The sequence below is a fragment of the Mastigoproctus giganteus genome, chromosome 3 (genome assembly GCF_048544385.1).
Source record: "Mastigoproctus giganteus isolate SK-2022 chromosome 3, ASM4854438v1, whole genome shotgun sequence".
Classification (NCBI taxonomy): Eukaryota; Metazoa; Arthropoda; class Arachnida; order Uropygi; family Thelyphonidae; genus Mastigoproctus; species Mastigoproctus giganteus.
In genome coordinates this window covers 208,968,665-208,990,645 of record NC_143577.1, presented here as the reverse complement: position 1 = coordinate 208,990,645, position 21,981 = coordinate 208,968,665, and the positions used below count along the sequence as shown (strand labels likewise).

Here is a 21,981-nt window from a genome sequence, read left to right as displayed (position 1 = left end):
AGATTCTTGCACTGCTTCTATTAGAATGAGCAGAAGCCTGAAAAACAAGATGCATGGTATTTCAGAGACTGCTGGGAGCCATTGCGGCACAAGTAAACACATGGGTTGTGTTAGGGTAGCTAAGAATAGAAACAGGTGCAGGTATACTTGCATGTACACCAATGCTAGGAGTTTAGTAAATAAATTTGATGAATTTGAGGTATTGCTCAAAACATCGAAGGCAGATATTGTTGGGATATCAGAGACGTGGTGTCACACAGATATAAGGGATGCGGAACTGCAATTTGGGGTGTACAACGTCTACAGAAAGGATAGACAGGATAGGAAGGGGGAGGTGTTATGCTATTAGTTAAGAAACACATAAAAACCAAGGAAGTGAAGCCAGTCGACATCGCTGGACAGTGCAGTGTGGAGTCAGTTTGGTGTGACATAAACATTGGGAGATCAAAATTGAGAGTAGGAGTGTGCTATAGGCCTAATGACTCTGATGAGTATAATAAGGAACTGTACAGGGAAATAGAGTGGGCCAGTAAATCAGAGTGTCTTATAATGGGAGATTTTAATTTCCCAGATATTGACTGGATTTTGGGGGCTGGTTACTCACACACTAGCAGGGCTTTTGTGGATTTATTGGATGATTGTTTTCTACATCAGCATGTTCGGGAGGCAACTAGAGGGAGTAATACTCTTGATTTGATTATCAGCAGTGATTCTTCATGCATTAAGAATCTGCAGATAAATGAACCACTAGGTGGCAGTGATCACAGTGTGCTGAAGTGGGATTTACTCAAAGAGGTAACTACCATTAGGGGTAAAGGGAAGGGTTATTGCTTCCGTAAAGGCGACTACGATGGACTGAGACAGTATTTAAATTCTATACAGTGGGACCAACTGATGATGTTAGCAACAGCAAATTCAAAATGGGAAGCATTCAAAGAACTTATCTTGGAAGCTACTAGGCTTTACATACCAACTAAGAAATATTGTTCAAGGTTTAGGCCAAAATGGATGTCAGATGAACTAATGAGGCATATGGCAGGGAAGAAAAATGCATGGGATACATACAAATTAACACATGACACAGAAGTCTATGATAGATACAAGTTGATATGCAACCAAGTTACAAAGGAGGTTAGGCAGGCGAAGGCAGATTACGAGAAATCCTTGGCAAGGGATGCAAAGAAAAACAGCAAAGAGTTCTTTACTTATGTAAACTCTAGAAGGAAGGGGATGAATCAGATTGGTCCACTTGATATTGATGGGTCAAGTGTTGATGATCCTGCTCAGGTAGCTAACAAACTAAATGAATATTTTGCATCGTCATTCACACATGAGGAGTTATTCAGCGAGGGGAATGCCAGAGGTGTATTCAACTCTAGCAGTAAGCTACAGAATCTTGAAATAACTGGGAGTAAAGTGGAGGAGAAACTGTTGAAGATAAACACAAGAAAGGCACCCGGGGTGGATGGGATCTATCCAGCTATATTAAAGGAGGCAGCAAAGGAAGTAAGCAAACCCTTAGCCATAATTATGAGAGCTTCCTTGGACTCAGGGGAGGTACCCATAGACTGGAAATGTGCAAATGTGACCCCAATTCACAAAGGAGGATCAAAGGCTGACACAAGTAATTATAGACCTGTGAGCTTAACTTCTGTTCCAGGAAAATTAATGGAGGCACTGGTTAAAGAAGCACTGCAGGATCATTTAGACAAGACTTCAGTTATAGCTCAGACACAGCATGGTTTTGTTAAGGGGAAGTCTTGCCTGACCAACTTGACTGGATACTATGATGCAGTCACAAAAGAACTGGATGCAGGGAATAACTTTGATATTATATACTTGGATCTTAGAAAGGCTTTTGATACTGTTGCACATGGAAGACTGCTACACAAATTGGAGCAGTGTGACATTGGAGGCAAATTGCTGCTATGGATAAAGGGGTGGTTGAGGGGGAGAAGACAGAGTGGTAATCAATGGACACTGCTCATCGTGGACTGATGTTATTAGTGGAGTCCCTCAGGGCTCAGTGTTGGGTCCATTATTGTTTTCTGTATTTATAAATGATATTGATGATGGTATATCGGGCTTAATGTCCAAGTTTGCAGACGATACAAAGGTTGGCAGGGTTGTCAAGGACACTACTGACACTATGCTGCTGCAACAGGATCTGGAAAGGTTGAGCAGATGGGCTGAGAGGTGGCAAATGAAGTTTAACATTGACAAATGTAAAGTACTACACATGGGAAACAGCAACCCCAGAGCAACGTATCAACTCTGTGGTACAACACTGACAGTGGTAGAGAATGAAAGGGACTTGGGGGTGGTTGTGCAGGCAGATATGAAGTTCTCTGAGCAGTGCAGTCAGGCTGCAAGAGTAGCTCATGGAGTATTGTCAATGATATAGAGGAATTTTTCCAGCAGGGATAAGGAGGTGATTATTCCATTGTATAAGGCGATGGTCAGGCCACACCTAGAGTACTGTATACAGGTCTGGAGGCCTCATTTCAAGAAGGATGTAGAGCTGCTGGAACAAGTACAGAGAAGGGCAACAAGATTAGTGAATGGAACAAAGGGGTGCTCTTACGAAGAAAGGCTTAAGTTTTGCAAATTACAGTGTCTGGAGACTAGGCACCAGCGAGGTGATCTGATAGAGGTGTATAAAGCCTTGAATGGTTTAAGCATGCTCAATGCTGATGGGATTCTTCCTCTAGCTCAGAAAAATCACCTGAGAGGGCATAAATTCAAATTGAGGAAAGACAGATGTAGGATAGACGTGCGGAAATTTGCCTTTAGCCAGCGGGTGGTTGGTTGGTGGACCAGACTTCCATCCTTTGTGGTGGAGGTTGATAGCCTAAATAAGTTTAAGGCTCAGCTGGACAGGTATTTTGAACGAACAGAGGGGTGAAGTGGAAGTGGTTTTTTTTTTTTTTTTTTTTTTTGGCTGATGCTGCATAAGCTTGCTTTCTTGCATCAAATGCCTCTACTAATGCTAATATATAAAATAAATAAATTAATGTATAAAGACATTTAGCTTCAGTTCTACCATTTAGCCTTTTCTTGTAAAAATTTCATAAAGAAAATAGTATGTACTATATGGCCAAAAGTATTTTTAACACACACAGGTAGTTGCAAAAAGAGCTTTTAATTCAGAAACCTAATACATAGTAGGGCCACCTTTGGTCTATGTGACAGCCTTAATCTTCCTGGACATACTTCCTACAAACTTTTAGTAGCAGCCATAATTTGCCTCCATTCCTCCTGTAGAGGAACTGCCAGATACATTTTGGAGCAAGGTTGTTTTGGCTGTAGCATAACAGAGTTGCAGTCCAGGGTTTAAATCAACCAATTCCAATTTTGAACATCATTACAACAAACCACCACTGTATGAACCTTGCCGTATCACATGGAGCACTGTTATTTATTTATTATTGTTATTTGGTTTATTTTTTTTTTTTTTTAGGAGCATTAGCAACTAAGGCCATATTGCTCCAGGAATATATGCAGTGGTCATTCCCTGACTTTTCCGCATCCTCCATATTTGGTGGTGACGGCTCGAACCCCGGTCTAATCAAGAAGTGTGTGCTACGCACTGCTGCTCCTTCCCACCTGGCTACGGAGGTGCCTGGAGCACTGCTGCATTAACACTTACAAGCTCATTACTGCCACAGTGTAAGTAGTGCATAACTGTCCAAAGCATCCAGGTAGGTTATGGACTTTCAGGCATTACCACCAATGGACCAATCTAAACAAGCTGAAATAGCTACCACATTATCAGACTGCCTCCAAACTTCATGGACAAGAACACACATCCACTGGAACAAAACGTTATATTATTTTTATTATTAGTAGTTGTGGCATATGATGCAAGAAAGCAAATTTATAAAGCATCATCATCATCAAAAAAAAATCCTCCTATATCACCTATCAATCCCCTCCAATAATTTGTCCAGTTTTTTCTTGAATTCATTCAAACTGCCCACTTCCAAATAGAGGGAAGCTTGTTCAAACAATCAACCATCTGCTGGCTGAAGGAACCTCCACACATCAATCCTGCAACCATCATCTCTCATGTGTGAAGTCTGAGCAAGAGGAAAAACACCATTAGCATTTGAATGGATTGAGCAAGCTCAATCCGTTCAAAGTCCTAAACACCTCAATCTGACCAACTCGCAGGTGCCTCGCCTCCAGATGCTGCAATTTTTCTTGGTAAGCATCCTTGTGTTTTCTACACAAATCTTGTTGCCCTTCTCCGCACCTGTTCCAGCAGATCTACATCCTTCCTAAAATGAGATTTCTACTTGTAAATGCTAGGGCTACATTTGAATAACAATATCTAGGAAGAAAGAAACTTAAGGTAGCTGAAAATGAAAATGATTAACTTTAATAACATTATTTTACATACAGATTCTTGAACAGAGCAGACAGGCTAAGTCAGTGCCTTAGATTCTATTGATGCTATGAAAAAAACTTTGCTAGTAGAGGCAGGATATTCCTTTGAAAACAACACAGCTGTTTCATTTTGGTGACTTGATTAAGCCATTTAAAACTTTAAAAGGGTTAAATAAACTTAATGCTGAATGGGATATATATGTACTTTTTTTTTCAGGCAACACAAATAGAAGGATCTTGAGTACTGCATACAGTACTCAAGATGTGGCCTCACCATTGATTTGTACAATGGGATAGTCACCTCATCCCTATTAGCAAAATTTCTGTTTATAATTGACAAAACCCTATGAGCTATTCTGGTAGCCTGTCTGCACTGTTTAGAGAACTTCATATCTGATTCACAATTACCCTCCAGGTCTTTTTCACTTTCTATCACACTGAGTATAGTACCACACAGTTGATACATTACTCTAGGGTAACTGCTACCCATATTCAGTACTTTGTATTTGTCCATGTTAAACTTCAGTTGTCATTTCTCAGCCTAATTTTTCTAGATCCTGTTGCAGAGCATACCATCATTACTGCCATTAACCATGCTGCCAACCTTTGTATCATCTCCACACCTAGACACTAAGACTGATATATATACCTTTATCAATATCATTAATAAATATAAAAACAACAATAGTCCCAGCACTGAACCCTAGGGAACTCCACCAATAACATTAGTCCGCATAGAGCAGTGTCCATTATGAACCACTCTCTGCCTTCTCAAACTCAGCCATCCCTTTACCCATAGCAGTAATTTGCCCTTAATGCCACACACTCCAATTTGTATAGCAGCCTTTTATGTGCAACAATATCAAAAGTTTTCCTGCAATTTAAGTATATGATATCGAAATTATTTTTTACATCCAGTTCCTTTGTTACTACATCATAGTATCCAATCAAATTGGTCTGACATGATCACCCCTTAACAAATCCATGGTATGACTGAAGTATAACTACACTTATGTGTCTAGATGGCTCTGCATTACTTCAACCAGTGACTGCATTATTTTTCCTTGGAACAGGATTTAAGCTAACAGGTTTGTAATTACTTGTGCCAACCCCACTTGTGAATATTCATACTAGTGTTCCCCCTTTATGAATAGGTGATACATTTGCACATCTCCAGTCCATAGGGACCGGTCCTGAATCCAAATATGCTCTCATAATTATGGCTAAGGATTTTCTTACCTCCTATAATATAATTGGATAAATCCCAACCATCCCAGGCACTTTTTTTATGTGAAGCTTCAATAATTTCACTTTCACTTCTCTCAGTTATTTCTCAGTTAATAAGAAAGTGTAAAAGGTTGACACAGAATAGGTGCAAGTTCAGGAGACAGGTTTCAAGAACAAGTGGAGAAATGCCTTTAGGACCTGAATAAAAGTGACACCAAGAACAAAAGAGAAAACCTTGTTTTTTAGATGCACTGGCATCATGATTGTTCAGAATTCTTCTAACATCCTTCTGCCAGAAGACCACAGGAGGCATTGTGTGTAATGTAGTGTTCTGAGTATAGTAGGATGAGGTTTACCTACATCATCAATACAAGAGTTAGAACAAATGTAAGATGCTAATAAGTTGACTTTATCTTTATCTGAGAATGCAATAGAGCCATTGGATTGTAACAGAGGTGGGAGTACAGAAAGACAGACATTTCAGCCAATAGTTTTGGCAAGAGACCAGAAATCTCAACTATCATTTTGATGAGAAGAAAATTTTTTACTCTTCATCTGTTCAAAATTGAGTTTGGATTGATTGATTCTAATAATTGTTTTATAGTTGCTGAAAACTTTAGTGTAAGCAGAAAATGAAGCATGAAATGTGGATACAAGCCAATTCTGATATGTTACATTTATATCTTGAACAACCTTAGGTAATTAGAAGACCACTAACGCATTGACCGGGACATGATATTTTTAGATATGGCGTACACAAGCAACAATATGGCCTCGACAGTGCCTTTTGCATATACATTACTGTTCATAAGGTAATTAGCATTTCAAAATATTTAAGATGGAAGACAGTGGAAAGAAAAAAGATAACCAGCCAAAGAATGAAGATGGTGTTGATTGCATGTCAGAAGCTTAGAAACAAATAAAAACTTCATACACAGAACAAATAGCTATTGTAACAGCAAATAAAAATGAAATGAAACCTGGGCAACTGCAATCCAGAGACCTCTGAACCACCAAGTGTAAGAAGAGAAGTTAATGCAGCCAGATATTCTCTAATAAAATAGAATTAAGTAAATAAAAACTGGGACAAAATGGCTAAAATATCAAATACCAAACAATATGACTGTGGTGCAATTACAACTATTTGTGGGTTTGCAACTAAGAAATTCTCTGAAAGAAAGACTTGGAGACAAAAAATTCAATAATTGTGGCCATAAAGGTAAATTAAAATTAGAATTCAGTTGAACAGTTCCAGACTTCATGAACTAACATCGGATAAAAGTTCTCTACATTAAGAAAAATTTCAGCTAAAGCTTACAATAGAAAAATTGCCAATAAAGGACTACACTGTTTGAAAGCTCATGGTCAGGTTTATTACCGTGCGTTTCATCTTCATTCAACTGAGCAAGAACAGTTGCACTTGCTTGATAGCACAAAAGCTGTTGATGCACATCTTAGATTGCCAGATAGTCATACAGTGGATTTACACACTAATTTTATCATCATATATGACAGGTTTACACACTGGTAGCACCACAATTTTCTCCTCTAAGATTGCCTAGTAAATTGGGCAGTAACCATTTTTAAATAGCGCCATTCTGCCTTTTCAACCAAGTTTAATGTGGCTTCAAATGCACTTCTCCCAAAGTTTTCTAATATGTGGACCAAATAAAAATAATCACTGATTTTTGTTTCAACTATTTTTGGGAATTAATTTTTTAATATAAAAACCCATAACTGTCCTTAAAAACAGCTTTTACAAAGTATTTCCCAATTTAATATGGTGGGGAAGGAAAAAAAAAAAAATTTGCTCTATTTAGGAGAAACTGAAGCTTTGATTAATATGCTAATCATGAACTACAAAATTTCTGTACTTGATAAGCTGTCCTCCCATTTACTAAAAAACAGCAATATTTGTGTAGCTTAGCCATCCCAATAAGAAGTACTACAACTTTCAGGTCACCACAAATAATAATCCATAGGTAGTTATCACAGCCAATACTTTTCAAATGCACCTGTATGTTTTCATAGCATTCTTTCACATGAATGACATGTAATCCTAATCTTCAACTCAAAATTCGAAGTATAACACAACTTCTTAATCAATAAACACTTGATTTTGTACTGCACAGTCAATTCCTCATGTATATAAAAAAATTAACCAAGATTTATTAGCACATTTTTGATAATATTTATGTGCAACATTAAATAATTTCTATAGCACAACATAAAAAAAAAAAAAAAAAAACTAGTCAAAGATCAAACTAACATTCAACAGAAGAATGTAAGAAGATTGTAAAACAGCTGATCGACTATGTGATGGTTTTTCAATCACTCAGTGAACAACACAAGAATCTCTTGATAAATGATATTTGACATTACATTAACATAACTCCATGTTTGATTTTCTCCAAGCTGAATCTTTGTGAAATGTAATATTGCTTTTTTTTTTTTTTTTTCAAGGAATTATTTTTAAAATATCATTTATTTTTACATCAGACATGAACTTTTCCAAATAAAAAAAATGTTGGCTGAGGGAGTTGGGCTTCAATCAGGATATAAAAATACACTGAAGCCATTCAACTTTACACTGAAGAGAAACTCAGTGTTGAGGTTGAGAAGTTAAAGTCGAGCAGTGTTATCTGCAAAAATGAAAAACTGGTATATAACATGGGTATATAAAATATAATTTATTTTATATACTTATATGCACAAAACATAATTTAAGTATTTTCTAATGTGATCAGAAAAGGGCAGATATGGGCTATACCAGTATATAGAGCCCACAACTATGCCCTTTTACACTATTCTGGGAAAAAATGTAATACATTTAATAACTATAAATTTAAGATGCTAATATACTAATCAGAAAAATTCAGCAGCTGTGGAAACTTCTTTGAGCAAAAAAAAAAAAAAAAAAAAAAACCGAATATCTATTTATTCACATGTTGGTCAATATAATGTCTGAATATTTCTTAGCCTGTCTAAAATTTAACAAAAATTTAGAAAATTAATTAATCCACTTATTAACATTAATATCTTGGAGGAGTGGAAGAACTAGAATCCTAAAGAAACAAAGTCCTCTCATCTGCGGAGAGCATACTAGCGGAGGAGTTCTGTGGCTATTTATTGGAGTAGTCAATTTCTTCAACATCAACCCAGGGACACATAACCAGGCAGTGAATGTCAGATGTCACCACTGCTTCTTCAATGAACAGCCGTGGGATGGAACAAAGTATTCTTTGTTCCTTAAGAGCTGTAGTTCTGCTATCAGAGGTTAAGACATTGAAGTTAGTGAGTGTTAATTATATTTTTGGGATTTTCAATTAATTTTGAATTCAGGCATTATGTTATCCATCATGTAATTTATACGCATTCACAATTCCTTATTTGCTACCAAAGAAGTCCTCAAGATAGCCTATAAATTTTTCATTTATGTTTTAAAGTTATGATCTCTTAATGTGGCATTAGTTATACGCTATTCAATGGCGATAGCTTACATTTTTAATAAAATGGGGGAAACTTTTCTTGTAAGGTGCTTAAGTACCACTTGGCAAAAAAACTAATTCACCAAGAGTGAAAAAGGATCGGAAAGGGAGGATGGGGGAATTGTTGTGCAATCCACGTAAACTGTCACAGATTAAATGTATTCCATTTAAGCATAAAAGATAATACAATAAAAACACTTCCACAGTGATAATGGAAGTGTTTTTAATGTAATTAACTTTTTTAAAATATATTATAAGTGAAAATCTGAATACCAAGATCATTAGCTGTTATACAGACCAGTTATGAAACTACCCTGCCACCAAGTCTACTGCATATGGGGGTAACAGTAGTCAAGAATCTCATGGGGGGGGGGGACATTACATCTAACTGATTATACAGGTACTTAATTTTAAGCACATTTAAACAGCTGTCTGCTGTTGCACACATGCTAATTAGAACTAAAGGAAATTACCGTATCATTAGCAGTTCTATAAAGAGTGACAAAATGGTCAGAATTATACAAAATTATTTGTAATTTTACCCAAACACCATGCATGGCTCATCACAAAATTTTTCTTTATCCCTTAAAAATAGAAAAGTTTATTATACGATTCTTTGCATACCAAGGAATATAAAGTTAATCTGAATTAGAGAATAATGGAACATGCCCAGTGTAATGCACATTACAAGGGCAAAATTTAAAAAAAAAAGTTTACAATGTACCATCCTTACTTCATTCAGTTCTTTTCTATTTCATCTTAAGTTGATCCAATCCCTCTTTAGACTGTCATAAACTTTCCATACATGATTAAGTTGAAGTTTGTTACAACAACTAACCCTACTCTTTGATTAAAAATATAATTTCTTACCCTTTTTTTATATAAATTTATATCCTTTTGTGTTGTCTGAAAAAAAAAAAAGTACATATATATCCCATTCAGCATTAAGTTTATTTAACCCTTTTAAAGTTTTAAATGGCTTAATCAAGTCACCAAAATGAAACAGCTGTGTTGTTTTCAAAGGAATATCCTGTCTCTACTGGCAAAGTTTTTTCATAGCATCAATAAAACCTAAGGCACTGACTCAGCCTGTCTGCTCTGTTCAAGAATCTGTATGTCAAATAATGTTATTAAAGTTAATAATTTTCATTTTCAGCTACCTTAAGTTTCTTTCTTCCTAGATATTGTTATTCAAATGTAGCCCTAGCATTTACTAAAGTGATACATTAAAAGTTGCACCCTGAGGTGGTTACCTCAGGGTGCAAAATTTAAGGAGCTAATTTTTCACACAATACACAAAATTTAGAAGGGCCAAATTTAAGATTTAGTTCAAGCATATTGCTATGGTCCTGTATTCACTAATATACCTATGTTTTAAAAGTGAATAAAGATGTGAAATAAGTGAATGGAATTACTAAACCTGACCAGTGTACTGCTATTTATCTATCTTTATATATATATATATAATACTAAAGGACAAGAGTCTAAAATGAGAGACTAAAGTATTCAACAACCAGCTACATTAAATATAAAAACTAATAATTATATTCACACTTGCCAGTTGCCTTATATAGATAGTTATATATATGACAGTTAATCTGACCCTGTCCCCGAATTAATCTACGTCTTGTGAAAAAGCATACCTTGGTTATAGTAGTAAAGGGGGCATGTGATGCAAGAAAGCAAACGTATGAGCTTATGTAGCATCAGCCAAAAAAAAAATCCAATTTCATACATTTATTCCCTCCAAAATTTTGTCCAGTTAATCCTTGAATTAATTTAAGCTATCAACTTCTACAACAGATGGAAGTTTGTTCCAGCAATTAACCACACTCACTAGTTAAAGGCAAATTTCTGCACATCTATTCTACAACTGTCTTTCCTCAATTTGAATTTATGCCCCCTGAGATTTGTAATCTGAGCAAGCGGAAGAATCCCATCAGAATTGGCCCCAGGGACTCACAACTGGTGAGTATGGGCTTGGCACACCCAGGGTCCCAAGCGGGATATCATCATTTTTCTCTTTCTTGGTGATTCCCTTCTATTTTTCTCTCTCTCTCTCTCTCTGTCTGGGGTAACTAAATTTTTTTTTTTTGGCTGGTGCAGTAAAAGCCCAGGCTTCCTTGCACCATAAGGCTAATTATAATAATAATAAAATTCAGCATGCTCAACACATTCAAGGCCTTATACACCTCAATCAGATCACCTTGCAGGTGCCTAGTTCCAGCTGTTGCAATTTGCAGAATTTAAGCCTTTCTTGGTAAAAGAACCCCTTCATTCCCCTCACTAATCTTGTTTTTTTTTTTTTTTTTTATGAAAACCCCAAACACGAAAGGTATCAAAACCTATAGTACTTAGTACCGTGCATGGGTTGAAGGAGAAGTATGGGGGGGGTGCCGGAAACTTTGCTCTAGAGACTAAACATGGGTTTCACCACTTCAAGCCTCCAATAAGCAAAGTGGTGGTATTTCACCGGTTGATGAAAGTCATCTACCACCTACGAATTTTTGCCCTTCTCTGTAAATGCTCAAGCAACTCTACATCCTTCCTAAAATGAGTCCTCCAGACCTGTATGCAGTACTCAAGGCATGGCCTGACCATTGCCTTATACAAAGGGATAATCACCTCCTTTTCTCTATGAGCAAAATTCCTGTATATCATTGACAATACCCCATGACCTTCTCTTGCAGCCTATCTGCACTGCTCAGATAACTTCATATCTGATGGCACATTTACTCCCTGATCTTTTTCATTTTCTACCATCGTAAATGTAGTACCACACAGTTGGTACGTTTCTCTGGGGTTATTTCTACCCATATGCAGTACTTTTCATTTGTCAATGTTAAACTTCAGTTGCCACTTCTCAGCCCATCTGATCAAATTTTCTAGATCCTGTTGCAGTAGCACACTGCCATTACTATCATTAACAACCCTGCTAACTTTTGTATCATCTACAAACTTCAACATTAAGCCTGATATACTTTCATCAATATCATTGATAAATATACAAAACAACAATGGGCCCAGCACCGAACCTTGGGAGAGACTCCACTTATAACATTAGTCCATGAAGAGCAGCATCCATTAATTACCACTCTCTGTCTTCTCCCACTCAACCACCCTTTTATCCATTGTAGCAATTTACCCTTAATACCATACTGCTCCAATTTGTACAGTAGTCTTCCATATGCAACAGTGTCAAAAGCTTTCCTGAAATCCAAATATATGATATCACAATTATTCTTTGCATCCAATTCCTTTGTGACCACACCACTGTATCCAATCAAATTTGTCAGACAAGACTTTCTCAAATGCATGCTGTGTCTGAACTACTGCTGCAGCCTTGTTTAGATCATCCTGCAATGCATCTTTAACCAGAGACTCCATTATTTTCTCCAGAACAGAAGTTAAACTAACTGGTCTGTAATTATTCATGTCACCCTTTGTGAATTGGGGATACATTCGCACATCTCCAGTCTGTGGGGACTTACTCTGAGTCCAAAGTTGCTCTCATAATTATGGCTAAAGGTTTGCTTACTTCCTTTTCTGCCTCCTTTAATATAACTGGATAGATCCTATTAGTCATATTATTAGCCATATGGTACAAGGAAGCCTAAGGCTTTATGCTGTACCAGATAAAAAAAAAAACAAACCTTTCTGTATTACCCTGAGAGAAGAGAGAGAAGGGAATCACAAAGAAAAAGAAGAATGATGATATCCAGCTCAAGACCCTGGGTGTGCCAAGCCCATACTCAACAGATATGAGCCCCTGGGGATATGTTTAACTTTAACAATTTCTCCTCCACTTTGCTCTCAGTTATTAAAAAATCATTAAGCACTCTCCTACAGTTTGATCAAGTTCTGGCATTTTTCCTCCCTTAATAACTCCTCATGTGTGAATGTAGATGCAAAATACTCATTCAGATTATCGGCTATTTGAGCAGGATCATCAAGAGTCAAACCACCGATATCAAGTGGACCAATCTGATTCATCCCCTTCCCTCTAGAGTTTATATAAGTAAAGGTCCTTGCTGTTTTTCTTAGCATCCTTTGCCAAAGATTTCTTGTAATCTGCCTTTGCTTGCCTAACCTCCTTTGTGATTTGATTACAGACTAGCTTATAGCTACCATAGGCTTCTGTTTACCTGATAATTTATGTGCATCCCATGCATTCTTCTCTGCCACGAATCCCATTAGTCATCTGGCATCCATTTAGGCCTGAACAATATTTCTTAATCGGTATGAAACGCCTAATAGCTTCAAAAAATATATGCTATCAGTACGTTAACTGCTATGCTTAATTTATGTGTAATTTTAATTTCGGCTAATCGCCTTGAACATCAATTACAAAACCCAGTTCCCACAGTGTTGTATTAATTTTAATTTCCGTTTAAAATCGGAATTTTACAAGTATTACTCTAGGTTTCGTTTCCATTCACACTTGAATAACAATGCACACTTATAACTAATGGAAGAGCAATTATATTAAATATTTTTTTCACTGAGATGTAAATGAATTAAATCATTTAGAATACTATCTAATATGCATATGTACACAGATTGTGCATTTGCAGTTTTCTATTTGGAAGTTAGTTGGCAGAAATCAGATGTATTTCTGCATACCACAACGAAATCAGAATGTTCATAAACATATTGTCAACTAAAATAAGTAAATATTCAGCATCGTATTTTATTCTATATATGATGCGTGTATATTTAGTTATGTTAGTTTTTCGAATTTCTCTTATCATTTTCGTCAATATTCAAAGTCACTATTTGTTAATCATTACAATTAATTAGTAAAATTAATTAGTAATTCACATGAGTATTTTTAACACGCTAGATGTGTTGCATTTATCTGCATAACTAATTTAACACATGGCGGTTATTACCTAGGAGGGTTCTTGCATATATACAAAATATATGTTTCACTTCAGATCTCATGCTTTTCCTTGAACTCTATCATATAGATTTCCTAAGCAATAAGCAGGAGTATTTGTACAAAAATTAATCATTTGGAGCAGGGTTATTAGACTTCAGCTGCAAGTTTTTTTTCTCTGATTCGACCAATATGTAAAAAGTTGAAGTATCCCAATCAGATATCCTGGTCTAGTTTTTCCTGAGTATGTTTTCTGTTATTTATAAGTGAGAATCTAGAAAAAGATATAAACAGAACATCACACAAATTACATTTTCTGATAAACCAACGGTCACTTTAGACAAGATTTCATGCACGGTACAACCAAGGTGCATGCTGAACCAATCAACCAGCGATGATTAACAACCGGAAACTCTTCTACTTCCGCTGGAGATATCTGAAGGGATAAGAAAACAGAAACCGCTATGCGTTAATACTATTTTTCTACCTTATACGTAATCGGTATTTTTTGCATTCCTACCTTTTATCTGCATTTATTTTTGAATACCGAAATAACTATTCAAGCTTTAGTAATAAGTTAAAGAATTGAATTGAAATACAGTACTGTATAGAAAAACTGTAACAGTCTTCTCCATGCCAAAGCGACTTCGGGAATAACCCATCTTCCCTAATATTGCTTTAAATTACTGTTAATATGTAGAATAATATATGTCGCTTCAATATACGTTATTTTATTATTACAATGTATGTACACTGTAATATAATTATTGATGGAAGTATTCAGGAATTGATTATTTTGTCGATCATTTTTATTCGATGAAATATCGTCAAAGTGTGCCACTAAATATGTTTTTTTGTTTCAGTATCCAAGATCCCATTTGCTCATTATTATTATTATTATTATTAGCTATATGGTGCAAGGAAGCCTGAGGCTTATGCTGAACCAGCCAAAAAAAAAAAAAAAAAAAAAAAAAATTCCCCAGTTACCCTAAAAGAGAGAGAGAGACAAAAGTAAAAGGCAATTACCAAGAAAGAGAAGAATGATGATATCCAACTCAGGACCCTGGGTGTGCCACACCTATGCTCACCAGATGTGAGCCCCTGGGGTTATTCTGGAGTCAGGTAATGTGATCAGATATAACAAAAAAAAGAAAAATATATATTAAGTTATTCCAAAGAATTGCGTTCTTTAACCTCATAACTCGACATGGCGCCTAGTAGACTCCACTTTGTGAGTGTATATATATTCTTCATTTATCCTAATTTCTTCTTTTCTTTTAAACTACCATCTTTACTTATTTAATGAAAATCTATAAAACTTCACCTACAATGTCAGCAAGTATTTTTACAACCTTCAACCCATACTAAGGTACTATAGAGTCCAGTAACCTTTTTTGTGTAGGTTTACTATTAAAAAAATAATAAAATTTTCCATTTTTTTAAATCTTTCTCGGTTAATTATTTTGGGGCATGTCAATTACTCTGGCAATAGTGCACCAGTTCTTGTGACATGCTAATGCATTGGGGAAAAACCTTTCAAAGGTTTCAAGCCTATCCAGTTTGAGGGAAGGTAAAGGTTATTTTTGACAAGTTCAGGAAGGTTTCTCCAGCCTATCACTTTCCAGACATTCATTTGATCTTGGGTGTGAGTACAGAGATTGATAAACTTGAAGATTTAAATTAGTATTCATAAGCTAGGTTATGCAAGGAAGGAGACTTTTTTTCTGCATCAGCAAAAAATATTAAAGGAAACAGAATATTCATAGTTATACCATTCCCACAAGATAACCATCCAATTTCCTCTTTTAACTTTAGCCAGACCCACTGCCTCCACCACATTGGGAGACAACTTATTCCAGTGTCTGATAACCCACTGCCCATAGGTGAACTTCATGAGATCCAATTTTCTGTTATTCCATGAGATTTTATATTTGTGCCCTCTGGCTCTTGCCTCATCTGTGAGAGAGAGCAGACCTTCCTCATTAATTTGACTCACTTCTCCTCAGTGCCTTATACACCTCAATCATATCCCCTCTTTAAATGCCTAGTTTTCAAACTTTGCAGACCACATCTCCTAAGTCATCCTTCATATGTGTGTCAATTTGCACCCATCACTGATCTACTTCCCTTTTTGAATCCTCTCCAGGAGTTATAACAGAAGCTTACTGTATCTGGAAATCTGTGCCGATTTCAGATTGGCTGGGAGTTCTAATGAACACTGAGGTTAGTGGTTCACTATCTTGAAGTAACTGGGAGTAAAGTGGAGGAGAAACTGTTGAAGATAAACACAAGAAAGGCACCCGGGGTGGATGGGATCTATCCAGTTATATTAAAGGAGGCAGCAAAGGAAGTAAGCAAACCCTTAGCCATAATTATGAGAGCTTCCTTGGACTCAGGAGAGGTACCCATAGACTGGAAATGTGCAAATGTGACCCCAATTCACAAAGGAGGATCAAAGGCTGACACAAGTAATTATAGACCGGTGGGCTTAACTTCTGTTCCAGGAAAATTAATGGAGGCACTGGTTAAAGAAGCACTGCAGGATCATTTAGACAAGACTTCAGTTATAGCTCAGACACAGCATGGTTTTGTTAAGGGGAAGTCTTGCCTGACCAACTTGATTGGATACTATGATGCAGTCACAAAAGAACTGGATGCAGGGAATAACTTTGATATTATATACTTGGATCTTAGAAAGGCTTTTGATACTGTTGCACATGGAAGACTGCTACACAAATTGGAGCAGTGTGACATTGGAGGCAAATTGCTGCTATGGATAAAAGGGTGGTTGAGGGGGAGAAGACAGAGAGTGGTAATCAATGGACACTGCTCATCGTGGACTAATGTTATTAGTGGAGTCCCTCAGGGCTCAGTGTTGGGTCCATTATTGTTTTCTGTATTTATAAATGATATTGATGATGGTATATCAAGCTTAATGTCCAAGTTTACAGACGATACAAAGGTTGGCAGGGTTGTCAAGGACACTACTGACACTATGCTGCTGCAACAGGATCTGGAAAGGTTGAGCAGATGGGCTGAGAGGTGGCAAATGAAGTTTAACATTGACAAATGTAAAGTACTACACATGGGAAACAGCAACCCCAGAGCAACGTATCAACTCTGTGGTACTACACTGACAGTGGTAGAGAATGAAAGGGACTTGGGGGTGGTTGTGCAGACAGATATGAAGTTCTCTGAGCAGTGCAGACGGGCTGCAAGAGTAGCTCATGGAGTATTGTCAATGATATACAGGAATTTTTCCAGCAGGGATAAGGAGGTGATTATTCCCTTGTATAAGGCAATGGTCAGGCCACACCTAGAGTACTGTATACAGGTCTGGAGGCCTCATTTCAAGAAGGATGTAGAGCTGCTGGAACGAGTACAGAGAAGGGCAACAAGATTAGTGAATGGAACAAAGGGGTGCTCTTACGAAGAAAGGCTTAAGTTTTGCAAATTACAGTGTCTGGAGACTAGGCACCAGCGAGGTGATCTGATAGAGGTGTATAAAGCCTTGAATGGTTTAAGCATGCTCAATGCTGATGGGATTCTTCCTCTAGCTCAGAAAAATCACCTGAGAGGGCATAAATTCGACATTCGACATAATCGACATTCATACATGAGGAGTTATTCAGCAAAGGGAATGCCAGAGGTGTATTCAACTCTAGCAGTAAGCTACAGAATCTTGAAATAACTGGGAGTAAAGTGGAGGAGAAACTGTTGAAGATAAACACAAGAAAGGCACCCGGGGTGGATGGGATCTATCCAGTTATATTAAAGGAGGCAGCAAAGGAAGTAAGCAAACCCTTAGCCATAATTATGAGAGCTTCCTTGGACTCAGGGAAGGTACCCATAGACTGGAAATGTGCAAATGTGACCCCAATTCACAAAGGAGGATCAAAGGCTGACACAAGTAATTATAGACCTGTGAGCTTAACTTCTGTTCCAGGAAAATTAATGGAGGCACTGGTTAAAGAAGCACTGCAGGATCATTTAGACAAGACTTCAGTTATAGCTCAGACACAGCATGGTTTTGTTAAGGGGAAGTCTTGCCTGACCAACTTGATTGGATACTATGATGCAGTCACAAAAGAACTGGATGCAGGGAATAACTTTGATATTATATACTTGGATCTTAGAAAGGCTTTTGATACTGTTGCACATGGAAGACTGCTACACAAATTGGAGCAGTGTGACATTGGAGGCAAATTGCTGCTATGGATAAAGGGGTGGTTGAGGGGGAGAAGACAGAGAGTGGTAATCAATGGACACTGCTCATCGTGGACTAATATTATTAGTGGGGTCCCTCAGGGCTCAGTGTTGGGTCCATTGTTGTTTTCTGTATTTATAAATGATATTGATGATGGTATATCAAGCTTAATGTCCAAGTTTGCAGATGATACAAAGGTTGGCAGGGTTGTCAAGGACACTACTGACACTATGCTGCTGCAACAGGATCTGGAAGGTTGAGCAGATGGGCTGAGAGGTGGCAAATGAAGTTTAACATTGACAAATGTAAAGTACTATACATGGGAAACAGCAACCCCAGAGCAACGTATCAACTCTGTGGTACTACACTGACAGTGGTAGAGAATGAAAGGGACTTGGGGGTGATTGTGCAGGCAGATATGAAGTTCTATGAGCAGTGCAGACGGGCTGCAAGGGTAGCTCATGGAGTATTGTCAATGATATACAGGAATTTTTCCAGCAGGGATAAGGAGGTGATTATTCCATTGTATAAGGCAATGGTCAGTCCACACCTAGAGTACTGTATACAGGTCTGGAGGCCTCATTTCAAGAAGGATGTAGAGCTGCTGGAACGAGTACAGAGAAGGGCAACAAGATTAGTGAATGGAACAAAGGGGTGCTCTTACGAAGAAAGGCTTAAGTTTTGCAAATTACAGTGTCTGGAGACTAGGCACCAGCGAGGTGATCTGATAGAGGTGTATAAAGCCTTGAATGGTTTAAGCATGCTCAATGCTGATGGGATTCTTCCTCTAGCTCAGAATAATCACCTGAGAGGGCATAAATTCAAATTGAGGAAAGACAGATGTAGGATAGACGTGCGGAAATTTGCCTTTAGCCAGCGGGTGGTTGGTAGGTGGAACAGACTTCCATCCCTTGTCGTGGAAGTTGATAGCCTAAATAAGTTTAAGGCTCAGCTGGACAGGTATTTCGAATGAACAGAGGGGTGAAGAGGAAGTGGTTATTTTTATTTATTTATGTTACTTTTTTTTTTTTTTTTGGCTGATGCTGCATAAGCTTGCTTTCTTGCATCAAATGCCTCTACTAATGCTAATGCTAATGCTAAATTCAAATTGAGGAAAGACAGATGTAGGATAGACGTGCGGAAATTTGCCTTTAGCCAGCGGGTGGTTGGTTGGTGGAACAGACTTCCATCCCTTGTGGTGGAGGTTGATAGCCTAAATAAGTTTAAGGCTCAGCTGGACAGGTATTTTGAACGAACAGAGGGGTGAAGTGGAAGTGGGTTTTTTTTTTTTTTGGCTGATGCTGCATAAGCTTGCTTTCTTGCATCAAATGCCTCTACTAATGCTAATGCTATTGGATAGCTTTTTATTTTAAAGTCAGAGGAAGGGATCACATAAACACCCATCAAGGCCTTGTCTGGCATTGATTACACTTTTCTCAAAGGACGAGGTGTCAGTAAGAGTAAAGGCTGCAAACTACATGACTTCCCAGTGTACCCTTGCTTGTTAAGATGTTTGTTGAAAAATGAGTAATGGAAGCTAGAATAAGAGATTGCCAGGGTTTGGCAAGACAACAAGAAGAAAAGTTTGAAACTTATGCTTGTATTTTAAAGAAAGATGTTCCTAAAAAAATAACTGAGGAAAAGGACACACATGTAGTGTTTATAAAAGTAGATAGAGATGATAAAAGAACTAGTGAAGAGGTGGGAAAGAAAATTTAAGGTTAAGAGGTCAAGAAAGATTAGAGATAGAGGAATGTTGTTAGAACTTGGCTCTTTAGAAGATATTAAGGAATTACAAAGTAATGAGAAACTGAAGGATGTTGGTCTATGAATAGAAATACCCAGAAAACCAGGATTAAAAGTGATAGTATATGAAGTGAACAAAGAAATTGAAGAAGAAGAATTTATTTTGGAATTGTGGGGGAGAAACTTGTTACACAAGTTACAAGAATCTTACAAGTTAAAGGGTTAGAGAAATATTAAATAGAAGAGGAAGAATATACTGTCAATGGATGTTATATAGGGTGAATGATATTATCCTTGTTCCTAAATGTTTTAAATGTTTAGCCTATGGCCATGTGCATCAGTGTAGGAGGAAAACCATGGTCACTGTGGAGGGGTGGGCCACATATTTAAAGATTGAACTAGGAAGCAGAATGATCCTGTTTGTATTAATTGTAAAAGAAAGGGGTTCGACTTTGGCCATTCAATAAGAAGTAGGAACTGCAAAGAATATAAAAGAGGGTATGAGCAGTATAAGAGTAGATCCAATTATGGATAATAGAAATAATGATATTAGAAAGCTAAAGATTGTGCAGGTGAATGGCCAAAGATCATATATAATTTTGCTGCAATTGAATAAAAAGATGGACGAAATGATTGTGGATATTCTCTTCCTGCAGGAGCCATATGGGATGGATGAGGTTGTAAGAGGTTACACTATTACTGATAGGATTGCTGGATATGGTAATGGTTGTCAGGCTGATGTTGTAGTTTGTAATAGAGACTTAGTAATAGCACAAATCAATGATTTGTGTTGTACGCATGGAAATGCGTAGAAATAGTCTCAGATATTGGGAGTATTTATTTTGTGAGTATTTACTATCAATTCAGGGATGAACTGACAGTAAATACTATCTATCTAAACTATAAAGAAAGAGTTTGTGAGAAATTAAGGGGCAAGAGAATAATTTTTGCAATGGATACAAATGCTCAAGAACTTGGGGCAGTGACAATGCTGGTGGGCAAGAAGAAATGATGGAAGTGCAGATTAATAATAATAAAGTATTAGCATTAGTAAAGGCATATGATGCAAGAAAGCAAGCTTATACAGCATCAGCCAAAAAAAAAACAACCTTCTCATTTCACACATCCACTTGCTCCAAATTTTTGTATAGTTCTGCCTTGAATCTATTTAAGCTATCAACTTCTACAATGACAAATGGAAGTTTGTTCCAGCAATCAACCACCTGCTGGCTATAGGCAAACTTCTGCACATCCATCCTACAACTGTCTTTCTCAATTTGAATTTATGCTCTATCAGGCGATTATTCTGAGCAATAGGAAGAATCCCATCAGCATTGAGCATGCTCAAACCATTCAAGGCTTTATACACCTCAATCAAATCACCTCACAGGTGCCTAGTCTTCAGACACTGTAATTTACAAAACTTAAGCCTTTCTACGTAAGAGCAACCCTTTGTTCCATTCACTTATCTTGTTGCCCGTCTCTGTACTCTTTCTAGCAGCTCTATCTACATCCTTCTTAAAATGAGGCCTCCAGACCTGTATACAGTACTCAAGGTGTGGCCTGCCCATTGACTTATACAAGGGGACAATCACCTCCTTATCCCTGCTAGAAAAATTCCTGTATATCATTAACAAGATACCATGAGCTACTCTTGCAAGAGTAGCTCATGGTCTGCAAGAGTAGCTCAAGATACCATGAGCTACTCTTGCAGACCATCTGCACTGCTCTGAAAACTTCATATATGTCTACACAATTATGAAATTATTGTAGAAAAAGAAAAGGACCCCCAGGTCCTTTTTGTTCTCTACCATTGTCAGTGTAGTACCACACAATTGATATTATACTCTAGGGTTACTGCTTCCCATATGCAGTACTTTACATTTGTTAATTTTAAACTTTAGTTGTCATCTCTCAGCCCTTTTGCTCAACTTTTCTAGATCCTGTTGCAGTAGCATACTGTCATTAATATCATTGACACCCCCTGCCAACCTTTGTATTGTCTGCAAACTTAGACATTAAGCTTGTTATTTGTTATTTGGTTT

General features: G+C 37.2%; 2 protein-coding genes across 8 annotated transcripts in view; one reads left to right on the top strand and one right to left on the bottom strand.

Annotated features, from left to right (window-relative positions):
• The window catches only part of sav (scaffold protein salvador), a 105,329-nt gene extending 91,249 nt beyond the window's left edge, over window positions 1–14,080 (bottom strand). For both annotated transcript variants that reach the window (XM_090370839.1, XM_090370840.1), the window contains exon 1: window positions 13,997–14,080. The gene's annotated coding sequence lies outside the window, so the exon portion shown is untranslated. The remainder of the gene's footprint in view (window positions 1–13,996) is intronic.
• A 334-nt stretch (window positions 14,081–14,414) lies between these two features.
• The window catches only part of Rsph4a (Radial spoke head protein 4a), a 148,848-nt gene continuing 141,281 nt past the window's right edge, over window positions 14,415–21,981 (top strand). For 3 of the 6 annotated variants that reach the window (XR_016546795.1, XM_090370838.1, XM_090370834.1), the window contains exon 1: window positions 14,415–14,451. Coding sequence is in view for 2 of the 6 variants with exons in the window: in XM_090370838.1 (XP_090226964.1) it covers window positions 14,448–14,451 (4 nt within the window). In the remaining 4 variants the exon portion in view is untranslated. Of the gene's footprint in view, window positions 14,485–14,995; window positions 15,106–21,981 lie in introns of those variants that run through there. The other 3 variants (XM_090370836.1, XM_090370835.1, XM_090370837.1) reach the window with 3 other exon arrangements.